The sequence below is a fragment of the Corylus avellana genome, chromosome ca2 (genome assembly GCF_901000735.1).
Source record: "Corylus avellana chromosome ca2, CavTom2PMs-1.0".
NCBI classification, from domain to species: Eukaryota; Viridiplantae; Streptophyta; class Magnoliopsida; order Fagales; family Betulaceae; genus Corylus; species Corylus avellana.
Genome location: NC_081542.1, coordinates 11920773 through 11937707, shown reverse-complemented (window position 1 = coordinate 11937707; position 16935 = coordinate 11920773). Strand labels below are relative to the sequence as shown.

At 36.2% G+C, this 16935-nt stretch overlaps 1 protein-coding gene and 1 pseudogene across 2 annotated transcripts; one reads left to right on the top strand and one right to left on the bottom strand.

Moving 5' to 3' along the window:
* The first annotated feature begins 871 nt into the window (after positions 1 to 871).
* LOC132172265 (protein NETWORKED 1D) lies at positions 872 to 10789 on the top strand. 2 transcript variants are annotated; one of them, XM_059583737.1, is made up of 5 exons: positions 872 to 1062; positions 1503 to 1572; positions 1698 to 1969; positions 3062 to 7317; positions 9304 to 10789. In XM_059583737.1, exons 3-5 carry the CDS (start codon positions 1870 to 1872, stop codon positions 10507 to 10509), a joined length of 5562 nt encoding a protein of 1853 aa, XP_059439720.1. In that variant the 5' UTR covers positions 872 to 1062; positions 1503 to 1572; positions 1698 to 1869; the 3' UTR covers positions 10510 to 10789. The 2 variants fall into 2 exon arrangements, with proteins under 2 accessions (XP_059439720.1, XP_059439721.1); XM_059583738.1 differs by lacking the exon at positions 872 to 1062 and adding an exon at positions 1116 to 1134.
* A 220-nt stretch (positions 10790 to 11009) lies between these two features.
* Positions 11010 to 14801, bottom strand: LOC132169062 (protein ANTAGONIST OF LIKE HETEROCHROMATIN PROTEIN 1-like; annotated as a pseudogene).
* Between the last annotated feature and the right edge of the window lie 2134 nt (positions 14802 to 16935).

The window sequence follows — 16935 nt, the reverse complement described above, 5'->3', positions numbered from 1 at the left end:
CCCTTAATTACTCAAATACCCCACAATTAAGAAATATATAATAATGTGAAGCAATTGACAATTTTGTTCTAATCATGACCTTCTAAGAAAAAGAAAAAAAGAGAGAGTCAAATCAAGAAATATATAATAATATTAGTTAAATCCGACGCATGCATCAGGATTCAGGATCAAGAGGGGGGTATTAATGGCATAAATAAAAAAATATGATTACCTATTCACAAGTATATTATTTATTTATTTTTATATATAATATTGTGTAGCATGTTTATTTAGTTTATTCTTTCATTGAGTTTTATTTAATCTGCCCATGTCAAATTATCAAAACTAAAATTGACCCAAAAGAAGTCAAAGAATTGGGATTAGTTTTTTTTTTAAAATAAAAAATAAAAAAAGCCGCTGTTTTTTAAAAAGGATTATTTATTTATTTAGTGAATTTAGGAGAATAATATTGTCCTTATTTTTTTAGAGTAAATTTTTTGAACAAATTTATTTTTTTAAATGCATTAAATAAATACTCTCAATTTCATTTGAAACGTAAAGTATCCGTTTTCCTGGATTTTTTTTATTTTTTTTATTTTTTTAAATTTATTTTTATACTCAAGATGCAAAAGAAGCATAATTTAGTCAAACATGGAGGAACACAAGACAAAACATTTTTGAAATCCTAGTAATTACAAAATCAACCGTTTGTAATTTTTCAAAAAGAGTGAAATAATTAACAAAACCAAAATTAAGGAAATAATTACTCCTATTAAAGAAAAAAGCATTAATTACATAATTACTTGCCTTTGAGAGTTTTGTCTGCGCCCATCTTCTGTTTTCTTTTCTTTTCTCTTTGACAGTTTTCAAAGGCCCACAGCAGTACCAAAACAAAAACACCAACATAAAAGCAAAAGCAAAACCAGAGAGAGAGAGAGAGAGAGAGAGAAGTCGAGGCAGAGACAGAGACGGAGGCACAAACATCCAACTAACATGGGTTGAGAGTGAAAGAAGAAAAGCAGCTGAAGGTGCTATTGGTACAGCTGCTAATCCTAGGCAAACCCCTGAATCAGATTATTACTGGTAAGCCTTCTGATCTCCAAGTAATCAGCTTTACTTGGAAAATCCATGCCCACCCATGTATATCATTTTCATGTAAGTATTGTAGCCATGTCTCTTCTATGGTTGAACCTCTTTTCTGTTACTATATTTTTGAGTTTTGGTCACTGAGTTTTTCGAAAGTTTCTAGTTTTCTTTTGTGTTCATGGAAATGATTCAGTTGTATGATTCATTTTTTTTTTTTTTATGGGTTTGTAATTTATCATGTTTTTCTGAACAAAGTGCTGCCTTATGCATGGTCCTGTCCTTGATTAATTGAACAAATGTCTGAACTTGTAATTCTCTGAAGCATGTAAATATTTGTGTTTTGTTTTGTTTTTTTTTTATTTTTTTTATCCATTGTGTATTCGTGATCTGATCCTTTTGTTTTCTTGGGTTGATATATGGTGTGTCTCTTTGATCAGGTTGTTTGACCCATTCTACAAGATAGCAGTTACTTGTACTTGGTTTTTGGACTTGGGTCCAATTGATCAGGTTCTTCTCATGCTGATTCTGATCTTTTTCATCAAAGTTCTTGAGAACCTGATCTCTTGTAGTAATTATTCTGATTCATCTGAAGCTGAATTTGTTGTGTTTTGTTTATTTATTTTGTTGCATAGGTACAAGGAGCAACAGATACATAGCCATATCCTGCTAATAAGCATTGATTTGAGTGCTTTAAATCCAAATATTTCTGGTCCTGGGTTCAGTTCTATTATTAAGTATCTGTTACCGGATTTACAATCGGCCTGAGAGCAGATTAGGGAAGTGGTGGTCTTCTTGGCTGGAGTCATGGCAACACTGTCGAATGCTGATTCAAAACGCAAGTATTGGTGGTGGGACAGCCACATAGGCCCTAAAAATTCAAAATGGCTTCAGGAGAATTTTTCAGGTATTACTTTCTTTGTCACAGGTTTTGTTTGCATTTTTGATGGTGATATTAAAATTAAGTACTAGAAGAACTCCTAAAATGCAGTTCCTAGAGATATTCTAATTTATAATATTTAATATTTTTATCTTTCCATTTGATTCCCAGAAATTGGAAGAAAAGGAAAACCCTTAAAAGGGGTCTTTTCTTAACTTACTTCCCCCTTCCCCTTCTCCATCGCTGCTGGTATTTTTTTATGACCAAAAAGGCCTTGTGATTATTGTAGTTGAATAAAAAAAAAAATTACCTACTTATGGTGTCTTGAAGGAACTTATGGAGGATTTTACTTGTGATTGTGACTTTAAACTTTTTTTTGTTAAAACTGCAATTCTAATTCCATTTCCTTAATTGAGTGGGTTACGAATGTAGTAGTGCCTTGCTGCCAAAAAATATTCGAGTTGGCTGACTTAATTGCATGATGGTTTCTTTAGAGAGTATTATATGGAAGGGAAGTTTTGTGCTCGTCATATACAAAATAGAGTGCCTCCTGCTTTAGGGTTGAGCTCTTAATTGTTTTTCGTATTTTTCTCTTGTCGTCTCTAGCCATAAACTCTACATACCATTTTGGTAAACCACTAGTCCCTTAAGCTTAGGCTGTTAAGGAGTTTGTAAATAATGTATTTCAAGCATGTTACTTACTACAACACCCTAAACAGAATTCTGATCAGTTATCTAAAAAGAAGGTGGCTTCTAAGAATTCATGGAGAAACCAATTCAAACTTCCCCTGTTGTATAACCGCTGCTAGATCTGCTATAATATTTGCTTCCCTACATAAATGATCTGCTTTACGGTATATAAAACAAAGTTAATTACTTTATTTACTATAAAGCTCTTCTTGCTCTGAAGTAAAGGTTTGACTGTCATGGTGATCATACAAGAATTATGCAAATAAACATCCTGATTTTGTTAAAAAGATATGGTCATGATCTCACCTTGTCCATCTTTTAGTTCTTTCTCTCTCTCTCTCTCTCTCTCTCTCTCTCTCTCTATATATATATATATATATATATATATATATATATACTTGACCAAAGATTTCTTTTCCTCTTGAACAGACATGGATGCCAAAGTCAAACAAATGATCAAACTTATTGAAGAAGATGCAGACTCGTTTGCAAGGAGGGCAGAGATGTATTATAAGAAACGACCGGAGCTTATGAAACTGGTTGAGGAGTTTTACCGAGCATACCGTGCATTAGCTGAAAGATATGATCATGCAACTGGAGCGCTACGCCAGGCTCATAGGACTATGGCAGAAGCGTTTCCAAACCAAGTTCCAATCATGCTGGTTGACGATTCACCTGCAGGTTCTGCTAATGAGGCTGATCCCCAAACACCTGAGATGCCTTCCCCCATACGTGCAATTTTTGACCCTGACGAGTTGCAAAAGGACGCTTTGGGACTGTCTTCGTCTCATTTCAATGCTGGCAAGAGGAATGGAGGATTTACTGAAGAATCTGATACTGTAACAAGTAGAAAGGGTTTAAAGCAGCTTAATGACTTGTTTGGCTCTGGAGAAGCAGTGAGCCATATGAAATTTGTAGAAGGAAAGGCAAGAAAAGGCCTCAATTTTCAAGATGCAGAGGAGAAAGAAAGAAGCATGCAAAACAATGGGAGCCATGACATCAAGGCTAGAGTACTTTCTGAGTCTGAGCGAGTGGGTAAAGCTGAGACAGAAATTATAAACTTAAAGAAAACCCTTGCTAACTTAGAAGCCGAAAAGGAAGCTGGTCTACTTCAGTATCAACAGAGTTTAGAGAGATTATCAATTCTTGAATCTGAAGTCTCTCGAGCGCTAGAAGACTCCAAGGAACTTGGTGAACGAGCGAGTAAAGCTGAAGCAGAAGTTCAAACTCTGAAGGAATCCCTTGCCAAATTAGAGTTGGAAAGAGAAGCTAGTCTTCTTCAATACCAGCAGTGTTTAAACAGAATATCTAATTTAGAGGACGAAATCTCTTGTGCCAAAAAGGATGCTGGGGAACTTAATGAGCGAGCTAGTAAAGCTGAAGTTGAGGCTGAAGCCATAAAGCAAGACCTTGATAGAGAAGAAGCTGAAAAAAAAGCTGCACTTGCTCAATACCAACAGTGTTTGGAGATGATATCGAACTTGCGGGACAAGCTACTGCATGCAGAGGAGAATGCCAGAATGATTAATGAAAGAGCTCATCAAGCTGAAAGTGAAGTTGAGACCCTGAAGCAAGCACTTGCCAAAGTAAATGAAGAGAAGAAAGCTGCTGTCCTCCAGTACCAGCAATGTTTGGAGACGATCTCTAGTCTGGAGCATACAATCTCTTGTGCCCAGGAGGAGGCCCAAAGGTTAAATTATGAGATAGATGATGGGGTTGCGAAGTTAAAGGGTGCTGAAGAAAGGTGTCTTCTGTTGGAAAAATCAAATCAGACTCTGCAGTCTGAGTTGGAGTCCTTGATGAAGAAGATGGGGTCTCAAAGTGAAGAACTAACAGAGAAGCAGAAGGAAGTGGGTAGACTTTGGACTTGCATACAGGAAGAGCAGTTGCGATACATGGAGGCTGAAACTGCCTTCCAAACTCTGCAGCATTTGCATTCTCAATCTCAGGAAGAACTGAGATCTCTGGCTGCAGATTTTCACAATAGGGCCCAAGTTGTAAAGGAGATGGAAACTCATAATCAGGGTTTAGAGGATGAAGTCCAGAGGGTCAAGGAAGAGAACAAGAGCCTGAATGAGCTCAGTTTGTCTTCAGCTGTGTCAATAAAAAATTTGCAAGATGAGATCTTAAGCTTGAGGGAGACCATTGGGAAGCTTGAAGAGGAAGTTGAACTTCGAGTAGACCAAAGAAATGCTCTTCAGCAAGAAATATATTGCCTGAAAGAGGAACTGAATGAGCTGAGCAAGAAACACTGGGCTATGCTGGAGCAGGTGGAGTCAGTAGGCTATGATCCTGAGTGCTTGGGGTCATCTGTCAAGGAATTGCAGGATGAGAACTCAAAATTAAAAGAGACTGGTGAGGCAGAGAGAAGTGAAAAAGTGGCTCTGCTGGAAAAGTTGAAAATCATGGAGAAACTTCTAGAGAAAAATGCTGTTTTGGAGAATTCCCTCTCAGATTTGAATGTCGAGGTAGAAGGGGTTAGAGGGAAAGTAAAAGCATTAGAAGAATCCTGTCAATCTCTTTTGGGAGAGAAATCCACTCTTGTTGCTGAGAAGGCTACCCTGATTTCTCAGTTACAGATTACCAATGAGAATTTGGAAAAATTCTCACAGAGAAACAACTTTCTGGAGAATTCCCTTTTTGATGCAAATGCTGAACTTGAAGTATTGAGGGTGAATTTGAAGAGCTTAGAAGATTCATGCCGGTTACTCGATAATGAGAAGTCTTGCCTGATCACTGATCAAGAAAGCTTAGTTTCTCAGTTGGAAATTACTAAGCAAAGACTGGAAGATCTGGAGATAAGATACACAGAATTAGAATACAAGCACTCAGGTATTGAGAACGAGAGAGAATCTGCACTTTGTAAAGTAGAAGAACTGCAGTCTTCCTTGGATGCTGCGAAGCAAGAACATGCCAGCTTTTCAAGGTTGAGTGATACCCGGTTGGCTGGCATGGAATTGCAGATCCGTGTTCTTGAAGAAGAAGAGCAGTGCAGGAAGAAAGAATATGAAGAGGAGCTAGAAAAAGCTGTCAGTGCTCAGATTGAGATCTTCATCTTGCAGAAATGTGTCAATGATCTGGAAGAAAAGATTGTTTCTCACTTGATTGAGTTTCAAAATCTCTGGGAGGCATCCAAATTGTCTGAGAAACTGATTTCTGAACTAGAGCGTGATAATCTTGAACAGCAGGTGGAAGTGAAATCCATGTTTGAGCAAATTAAAAAACTCAGAACGGGGCTGTATCAGGTGTTGAAGACTCTTGACATTGATGCACACCATGGGTTTGACGATAAGATTAACCCAGATGAAGCGCTTCTAAAACACATACTGGGTAAACTTCAAGAGACACACAATTGTCTCTCTAGAAGTTGTGATGAAAATCAGCACCTACTAATTGAGAAGTCGGTTCTTGTTACACTGCTAGGGCAACTGAAAGCAGATATGGTGAATCTTGTGACAGAAAGGAACACCCTTGCTGGGGAGTTCAGGATTCAGTCTAAGCAGTTCTCAGTGTTGCAGACTGAGATTCAAAAACTTTTGGAGATGAAAGAAGAATTGAGGTCGAAAGTAATGGAGGGAAATCAGAGAGAGGAGGTATTGACAACTGAAACAGAGAATCTGCGTGGGCAGTTGTTGGACTTACAAAGAGCAAACCAGAATTTACAGGAAGAGAAATTCAAGGTGCTTGAAGAGAAAAGATCCTCAGTTAAGGAAGCATTTGACTTGGTGCAAGAAAAACATAAGCTAGAAGAAGCAAACTGGGTCTTGTTTGGTGAAACAGTATCTGAGAGTAACCTTTCTCTGATTTTTAATAATATCGCCTTCGAAAAATTTTTGGAGTTGAAAGAGCTCACTGAAGGTCTGAATAATCTTCATTATGTCAATAGCAACCTAGAAGAGAAGGTAAGATTAATGGAGGGGAGAGTAGAAGATGAAAAAATTGAAAATTTAAATCTAAAGGAGTCGTTGAATAAGTCAGACAATGAGCTTGTATCAGTTAAGTCTATTAGTGATCAACTAAGATGTGAAATTGCAAATGGGAAGGATCTGTTGTCTTGGAAGGAAAATGAGCTTTTGGAAGCACAACAGATGTTAAGTGCAATTATGAACGAGAAAATAGAGTTGCTTAAATTTGTGGAGGATCTGAAGAATAAGTATGATGAGGCTAAGGTGATGCTCAAAGATCAAGAGAAGCAGATTCTGAAAATATCTGATGATAATTATAATCTGAGTAAGGAGACTGGATGCCTATCTGAAGTGAATCAGAAATTGGAGTCTGACCTGTGCAGATTTCACAAAGAACTTGGGGAAGTGAAAACTAGGCAGGAAAGCTTGAGCTCTGAACTGCAAAAGGGAAGAGGTGAGGTTGAACTGTGGGAGACTCAGGCTTCCAAATCTTTTGCTGAACTGCAAATCTCCTCTGTATTTGAGGTTCTGTTTTCTGGAAGGATTCATGAGCTAACTGAAGCATGTGAGAGCCTTGAAGATAGAAGCAATTCCAAAGACATGGAGATTGAATTTCTGAAAGAAAGAGTTAGCACCTTGGAAGGCGAGAAAGGAGGACTACAAGCTCAGTTGGCTGCATATACCCCAGCTGTCATCTCTGTTAAAAATTGTATATCCTCTCTGGAGAAGCATACTCTTTTTCATCGTGGGCCTCATGCTATTGAAGATGAAAAGGCAAAGGTAATTTCCATCTATTCTGCACTACTGAAATTTCAGTTGTTCTGAAGCCAAGATGACAAGAACTGTTTCTTAAATGCTTCATTCCATTAATTACCTTATCCTTGTGCTTACTGCATGCATTAATTCTTAAAGCTTCAATTGGACATGCTACTAGAGTCTCTCCGTAGAAGTGTTACATATGTCATTTGTGGTAGCTCATACCATCTGTGGATCTTGGTTTTCTCACCAGCATGGTCTTTATCTTCACATCTTTATTCAATGAGTTCCTTAAAAATATTGGTAGAGTTAATGCTTGAGCTGGTTTTGTATCACAAATATTCTTGAGTTTTTTGGTGTTAGGCAGCTGCTACTTTGTGATCATTTTAACTTCTTAGCTTCTTTACAGCTCTCTTTCCATGCAACTGAAATGCACTCTTTTATGGTTTTGATTTCACTGTAATCAAGTACTACTCGTTAAATATTTCATGAGATATATTTAATTTAATTATACAAGAACCTTTTAAAAGTAAGCTGGCTTTTTCTAGGATCCTTTGGGGTTTAATATGTATGGGGCACCTTATGACATGGTGATTTTTCCCCCCAACTCTACCTTGTGGTTTTGGGTCTCATTTAATGTTCATGGCTTATTTTCAATGGTCAAGCCATATTATGCTGACTGGGGCTAATTGCCCCCACTGAAATTGGTAAAGTTTTTAGGAGCATATATATCATATTTGAGAGATTTGAAATTGTTTTACTATTGCATCCACTGAAATTTTCTTATTGGATCAATTATAAGAGGTTTTCTTTCTTTTTAAAATAAATTTAGGGATTTTTACACTTTTAGATTCTCATGGACAGATTAAGTAGTAAAGAACAAAAAAGAAAAAAAAAAAGAAAAAACTTTTAAAATGGTGGCCTTTGTTTGTCTGGTTTTAAAACAAAAACATTACTCTTGTTGTCCCAAATCTCCCTCACATGCAACAAAGAGAAAGGAAGGGGGCGAGAGAAGAGAGAACAAGTGGAGGGAAAAAAAAAGGAAAAAGCATAAAGAAAAGATAATGAAGGAAAAGAATGAGGAAGAGTGAAAAAATTATAAAGGAAAACTTTAATTTTTTATTTTTATTATTATTTTTTTAATTTCTAAAATTATGGAGGCAAGTAAATTAATTCCTAAATTTTTTAATTGTGTTTAATTTATTTGATTGTTTGGGAAAAAAAGTTGCATGTATATGGCATCATTGATTTGATTATTTATATAGATTTATCATAGAAGTAGTTAGGGTTTTCCTTTCATGATTTATTAAGTTTAAATGAATTGTTTATTCTAAGTAATTGAAATTGATTCTTTTAGGGCTTTTGATATTTAGGTCTCGAATAGCTAATTTCTTAATAGGATAAAGTTCACTTAACTCCTTCAAACTACCACTCCAATGGCAATCTATCCCCCAAACTATCAATTACGATAATTTACCTTCCAAACTACCAAAACAATGAGAATGTACCCTCCAATGCTAGCAAAATGACGAAATTACCACTATAGAATTTTCAATAAGACAAAAATACCCTTAAAATTTTGAAAAAAAATTAAATTTTAGTAAGGGCAATTTCGTCATTTTGTTAAAATTGGGGGTACATTGTTATTGTTTTAGTATTTTGAGGGGTAAATTGTCGCAATTGATAGTTTGAGGGGTAGATTGTCATTGGGGTGATAGTTTGAGGGGGTTAAGTGAACTTTACCCTTCTTAATATTTGGTTTTTGAATAAGTAATGATTCTCACCACTAATATATAAATAGATGTTTTTCATAACATTATTAATGGGCCGATGATGCAACATTTTCAAAATATGAACACTCATAGAGAATAATAGCAATGAGCTATATTGATTTGAGATAGATATTTTATTGAAAAACAATATCAACCATTGTATTTATTTATTTGAGGTTTGCATCCTCTAAGGGGAAAATCCGAACTCTGCCAATGCTTATTTTCCACTTGTTTGCAGGAGGCTAATGTGGTTCCTTGCTTGCATGCTGAAAGCAATCAACTAACAGATGAAGATCAAATTGCGATGGGGCCAGATGGACTTTCAGAATTGCAGGATTTGGAAGGAAGAGTGAAAGCTATTGAAAAGGCAGTGGTGGAGACGGAAAGTCTCGTGGTACTGGAACACCTAAACACTAATGCCAAACTAGACGCTGCAGTGAGAGAGATCGAAGAGTTGAAATCTCAAGGCAGCTTGTGTCAAGAAAATGTTGAAACAAACAAGAATTTTCCTCCATATCAGGTTGAAGAGGAACTTGGGAATGGGCAAAGTAAAGATCTCAAGCTGGGGAAGCCGACACTTGAAATTTCTGAAGCAAGGAATGAAGTCCTGACTAAGGACATCATGCTCGATCAGATATCTGAGTGTTCATCATATGGGATAAGCAGGAGAGAAACTGTAGAGACTGATCAGATGCTTGAGTTATGGGAAACCGCTGACCGGGATGGCAGCATTGACCTGATGGTTGGCAAGGCTCAAAAAGTGGCTGCCGCACCTGCCCACAATCAGATTGAAGCAGTCAAGAAACACAATCGTTCATACCCCTCTTCAGAATCATTGGTTGAGAAGGAGTTGAGTGTTGATAAATTAGAAATATCTGAGAGACTTGCTGATCCCCGCCAAGAAGGGAACAAGAGGAAGATTTTAGAAAGACTCGATTCTGATGCGCAAAAGTTGACAAACCTTCAAATCACCGTGGAAGATTTGAAGAAGAAGGTGGGGAATACTGAGAAGAGCAGAAAAGGAAAAGGTATGGAATATGATACCGTCAAGGGGCAGCTGGATGAAGCTCAGGAATCCATCATGAAGTTGTCTGATGTAAATCGCAAATTGATGAAGACAGTTGATAATGGTTCCCTCTCCTTTGATGGAGTTTCTGCAATAGACCCAGATGAGAGTGTGAATGCCAGAAGAAGGAAAATTTCTGAACAGGCACGAAGGGGATCTGAAAAAATTGGTCGGTTGCAGTTGGAGGTGCAGAAAATACAGTTTCTTTTACTGAAACTTGATGATGAGAAAGAAATTCGTGGGAAGACAAGGATCACCGACCGAAAACCTAGAGTTCTCCTTCGAGATTACCTCTATGGTGGTGGGGTAAGAACCAGCCAGAAGCGAAAGAAGGCGCCTTTTTGTGCATGTGTCCGACCTCCAACTAAGGGAGATTGAAGCAGTTACACATTCATTCGGCATATAATCAGGATAAAGTTATGAGACATTAGTTTCATTGTCTATAGGGTTTCTTTCAATAGAGATGTTCTACACCTACATGTTTTACTTTTGTTTTATAGAGAAGATCTGGTCTTCTTTAGCTTAGAGATCCTGCTGTAAATTTCAGGCTATCTAATTTTACAGATACTGTGGTCATGGAGCATGATTCGCCTCACCTTCCATTTTTTCTATCTTGCATGCATAATTTGGGTGATAATGGAAATAAGTATTTTCTTCATAGTTACCTAGGCTGCAGACCTGTGGGTTGAGTTCTGTGCATTGCTTTGTTTGCCACCAATGAGTAGAGAAGCTTCCTAGCAAGAAGAGATAAGACCTCTCAGCAACATACGGCCAGGTTGCAAACAATCCTTTACCTGTGAGAATGCCCTCATTGCAAACAATCTTCCACCCTCATGCCTTGCATAACTTTCTTTTTTTATCTTTTTAGAAAATAATATTCACTTAGGATCAGAAGGACACAAAAAGAACACTAGGAGAGCACCTAACATTCCCCCCAAGATAATGCTTGGCAAATTTTGCTTATAAGGATTCCACATAACCTTGTTAAGGATTCTCCAACTACCCTTTACTTATGAGAATGCCCTCACTGCAAACAATCTTCCACCCTCGTGCCTTGCATTGAAAGTGGACATGGAAGCTGAGAGGCCATTACTTCCATGGAAGAAGAGGAGGGTAGCTGGCCCACCAATTATAAATTCTCTAATCTCCTCTCCTCCAGCTAAACTTCTAACATTTCCATTCAAATGCTCTCCAATCTCACAGAGTTTGAAAGGCATAGTGCACTTCAATAGCTTGGAAACTGTCATGCTTCAAATTTGGATTTTATTTCCTCCATTCTATTGAAATTAGGCCACTTGAGATGATGCTTAGCACGTTCTTCCTCCGGTGCTTTGATAAATCTCCAAGTTACTCAAGAAACTATAGACTGGCCAACCCCAAATGCAACTCAAACTGAGACCTAGAACTCACCGGATGTCGACCTTCTCAAGGTGGATTGCAACCTGTTTCTCAACACTCACATCTGACTCAACAAAATTTTGACTATTTTGTTGAGCCATAGTGTTAAAATCACTCTCTATCCGGCTCAGCAAACTAGCCAAGAGTTTGCTGAGGAGCTACAGTGCTCAACAACTTTGTTGAGCACTATAGCTCAGCAACGTATAATTTTATTAATAAAAAAAATCATTTCATCCACTTTCCTCTAATTAAAAATCATTTAAACTTCTCGATCCTCCCTCGTAGAACTACATAAAGAATAAAAAATAATAAATTTTCAATAAAATATTAAAAGTTGATAGTTAAAATGTTGAGCCGGATGTAAGAACATTAAAAAAAGTTGATAGCTAAAATATCTAAATTTAACTAAACTTTTGCTGAGCTGGATATGAATGCTTAAGAAGTCTTCCCTCAATGTTGAAAAGCCCTGATGGTGGCTTAAATATAAGATATTCTCTTGCAAGATAACAGATGAAATCGAAAGTCTTCTTTGAAATCCTAAGTAATACTTGAAAGTAACATAAAGTACGAAATGAGAGAGAGAATTAGGAAGAAGACAAGGTGTTTGGCTTGAATGAATAAATTCGTATGCATACAAGTATTTATGCATCATAATTAACTTTACAAGCACGTGTTAATCAATCTAACTAACCAACCCAGTTGTCAATCTAACTAACCAAATTAATCTAACTTAATCTTTTACATTAACTGATATGCCTCCTCAAGATGAATGAAATAAGTTTATGAAATTCATCTTGGACAAACAACAAATGATAAGATGTATGAGGTAGAGGCTTAGTTAGATGTCTGTAATTTGGTGTTTAGACTAAACATGGAGTGTGCGGATTAACCCTTGAGCTATCTTCTCTCAAACTACATGACAATCAAGATCAATTTGTTTCGTACGCTCATGAAAAACTAGGTTAGCATCAATGTGTAAAGCTGCTTGGTTATCACAGAAAGCCAGTGTAGGCTAAGGATGATCAAGTTGTAGCTCTTTTAGTAAAGCGTGAAGCCAAATCAATTCACATGTAAGAGCTGCCACAGACCTATATTTAACTTTTGCTGAAGATCTGGACAATGTATGTTGTTTCTTTGATTTCCAGGATATCAGAGAGTCACCTAGAAAGACACAAAATCCCGTCAATGACCTACGGGTGTCTGGACAACAAGCCCAGTCCGAATCACAAAATGACTACAAATCTTTTTGTTTGAGTTTTATCACCGAATAGCCAAACGGGGAGTTTGATAGTTATTTTATATTGACGAATTCGGTACTCGAACTTTGCAACCTTCTTTTTTATTTTTTATTTGAAGCTTCGGTGTGCAAGAGCTGTGATGACCCGCTTGATTATAACGTGACTAAAGATTGAATTTTTTAAATTAAATTAATAAAAAAAAATATTTTAATCAAATAAAACGGTGAGTTTTGAGTAGACTAACGGAAGTTAACAAAAATTGACGGTAGGGAGTTTTCTAGTAGTTTCGAGTGACCCAGGGACTAAATTTCCAAAAAAAAATACCCAGGGAGTTTTTAATAAAAGCGCGTTTACCTAAGGATTTTAGATATGATTTCCCTTTAATGTTTTGTGTTAGTTTTGTGTTTTTAGTATTTTGTAGGTCATTGAAGAAAAACTACAGCTTTAAAGGGAAAAATGCAAAGTTTGGAAGAAAGAATACTATGAGAAGACCTAGATGATGTGGTTGAGTCTAACCAAATCCAAGAAAATGTTAAATCATATTAAAGTTCAGATTGGATAAGATTTCGGATCAGATTCAAATTCAGATTCTGTACATGTCTTAGTATTTTAACCATAACTCTCCGCTCAAATATCGGATTGAAGTGATTCAAATGGCATTAGAAAGCTAGCTCAAAATACTAGAATTTGTTGTGAAATAGGATTTTTGTAATTCGGACGGTTTCTATGCCAAAATCGTCCCGCAATTAAAGGACACAAATCTGGACGAATCCTATTCCGATTTCAGACTTCTATTTTGACTGGGAGACAGCCCTTCGAATTATCTAGGTTTAATAAGGTTTTTAGGACTTTCCTAAGCGTATAAATAGACTTCTTTGCATTCAAGAAAAGATACATAATCCCAGAGAGCAAAATTCTTTTGTTTAGTTTTTCTTTAGGTTTAGGTTTAGGTTTAGATTTTATGTTTATGTGGAGCTAAATTCTCAAGTAAGGTTGGGGATAAAGCCTCACCGATGAAGAACATCAATACTTTTATGTAAGTTTTTATTATTCTGATTTTATTGGGTTTTATATTTCTATTGTTTTACTTCTAATCAATTGTATGTAGTGATTCTTGGATATCTCTTGTGATTCAAGGATACATGTGATGATTTGAGATAATTTTATATGATTGATTGCTTGGCTTTTAACTCATAAAAATTGGATATCCCTTGTGATTTGTTCTACGGATACATCTGGTGTTTCAATTGAATTTGGATTCCTTTTGTGATTTGGTCAATGAACGGATACATGGGATGGTTCTGATTAATTCTTTGAAGCATAGTAAAACATATCTATGATTTAATTTGTGAGAACTTCGGATTAATATTGATGAACATAAAGTATGTTGTTATGATTTGGTGAGTGTGAATTCCCAAACTTAGTACCTTTATCCTTAGATTTACTTATTTTATTTAGTTTATGTTTATTCTTTAATTTTCAAAAACTCAAAAATCAAAACCCTTTTGGAACTAGATTATGATTTAATTAGTTTAGATATAAATTGTTCTTTCAAAAATACAATTTTCTGTGGGATCGACCTCGCACTTGCAATCCATTAAACTACAATTGATTCGTGCACTTGCGAGTTAAATAAATTTGCACAACAACAATATCATATGCCACACAGAGCTACATGCATCACCAATGATTTATCAGAGTTCATATCTTTGCAGCGGAGTATAAATAATGTTAAACATACATAACACATCAGGGCTGATTAATACATCTAAGTGATTAAAGCTTACATGCAAAAGAATGGCTATACAAAAGTGTCACATGCGACACGAGCTATATACAAAATGACAATGTCTAAGCATATACATGAATGCTCTACAAAAGAGGGCTATCAACTAGTCCAACAAAATAAACACCTAATGTGTCCAGGCCTTAGGCACTGTGGTAACCCAGATACATAGCCACTGAATCATCATCTAGGGTCCCTGTACCTGCATTAACAACATCGTCTGCACCATGGGAATCACCACCACCCATGATGCAGGCGAATTTCATGAGCCCGCCGTCTCCATAAAATAGAGACGCTCAGCAGTATAGAACTCACTAGGCTTTCAAAAAGAATCATCATTTGAAAACATACTAGATCAGTTGTGAAAGTATACGTAAGCCCGATCTTCCGCTCTCGGAACATGTGCATACTAACCCATCTAACTTTATACATACTTACATATTATATAGCTTAACAATAAAACATATGGAAAGTCACCATGTATCATCTATCCATAATGATATACATACGCATGGTTCCATCTCCCGTCTCGTATGCATACCGATACGTCTAGCATAAAAATCATCATATGCAACAATGCAAGCATCATATATCATCATCATCATCATAACATTCATATGCCATGCAAACTCATGCTCATCATTGTCATTCTTGTTTCTTGTTTCTTGTTTCACTGTGTACCATTAGTCCCTGTCCTTACTCTGTTTGCCTCTACTTGTGCCATCTACAGAGTAAGGCCAATCCTTGTTTTGCTTGCCCCTACTTGTGCCATCTACAAAACAAGGACCTTTCTTACTTTGCTTACCGCTACTTGTGCCATCTACAAAGTAAGACCAGTTACCTTTACTTTAACATCATTTGTCCCTGTCCTTACTCTGCTTGCCCATACTTGTGCCATCTACAGAGTAAGGCCAATCCTTGTTTTGCTTGCCCCTACTTGTGCCATCTACAAAACAAGGACCGTTCTTACTTTGCTTGCCGCTACATGGGCCATCTACAAAGTAAGACCAGATACCTTTCCTTTATCATCATTTATCCCTAACCTTACTTTGCTTGCCGCTACTTGTGCCATCTACAAAGGAAGGCCGGTTACCTTTCCTTTAACATCGTTTGTCCCTAACCTTACTTTCTTGCCGCTACTTGGGCTATCTACAAAGTAAGGTCGGTTACCTTTTCTTTAACTTCATTTGTCCCTAGCCTTACTTTGCTTGCCGCTACTTGGGCCATCTACAAAGTAAGACTAGTTACCTTTCTTTTAACATCATTTTCATGCAATCATATACTATGCATGCTTATGTCAATAAATCCTTGAACTCATATGCTATTATAACTCATATTATAAAATCATAGAATCATGTCGTAAACCATACGAATTATCAAAATACTCATGACAACATAATCATCACATTATCTTACAAATCCAATAAAGCTCATAGAAACATTGCATCAAACATTCATCTAACACATCTCATAGAACATCACCAATAATCATAGTATCTCAAACATCATACATCAATCGTTCAACCAAAACATCTTTTATACTTTAAAAATAGAACCCTTTTTGCCCAGTAAGTAAAATACTTACCTTTTTCGCTTGACTACCCTTCGGTGGATTATTTTCTCAACCGCAATGCACCTAAGCATTTACATAATAAACACATAATTAAGCTCTATTCTTAACTTAACAATTCGCACTCTATAAAGATACTTGAGCACTACAAGTATCACGCTCCATAGGTCATCCCAAATCTATTCAACTAAAGCCCCTTAAATCCTTTACTTACATTTAATACGTATATATAAGCTAATGCATTAATTATCCAATAACTTAGTTACATTGAACTATGATTCTACATCATAATATATTAGATCACTAAATCTTGAGGCATACACATAGACTCTAAGTTAAGCATTACACTTAACCCATAATTGTTATTCTCTTCTAAGCCATTTAATTTAGCAATTTACCCCAAACTTTATAATTCTCATAACACTTACTATAATCATGATTCTAATATGACATTAGAACCTAAACCCATATTCATCAATTTCCATGGAATCCCATGAAAACCTAGGATTAATTAACACTTGAAATGTAATTAACCCATTGAAATAACATTGCTATTGTTCATATACCTAAAGCCCCAAATTAATTCAAACCATATAAAATTAGGGTTTATGTCCATATTTTACCAATAAGTAAAATTGGAATTTCAACCCATTAATAAAATAACCCAAAACTTGAATAATGCATAGCAATCCACTACACACAAAAACCCCAAGCTAATTTTAGGAATTAGGCTTCTAATTAAAATTCTCCAATTTTTGGACCTAATTAGAAATTCCCCAAATAAACATGCTTTCAAGCTTGATATACAATGG

Bases quoted from the DNA above. Each gene is read 5' to 3' on its own strand.
- LOC132172265 (XM_059583737.1), top strand. From the start codon at position 1,870: ATGGCAACACTGTCGAATGCTGATTCAAAACGCAAGTATTGGTGGTGG. The intron at 1,970-3,061 runs GTATTACTTTCT...CCTCTTGAACAG, and splicing joins GCTTCAGGAGAATTTTTCAG to ACATGGATGCCAAAGTCAAA. The intron at 7,318-9,303 runs GTAATTTCCATC...ACTTGTTTGCAG, and splicing joins TTGAAGATGAAAAGGCAAAG to GAGGCTAATGTGGTTCCTTG.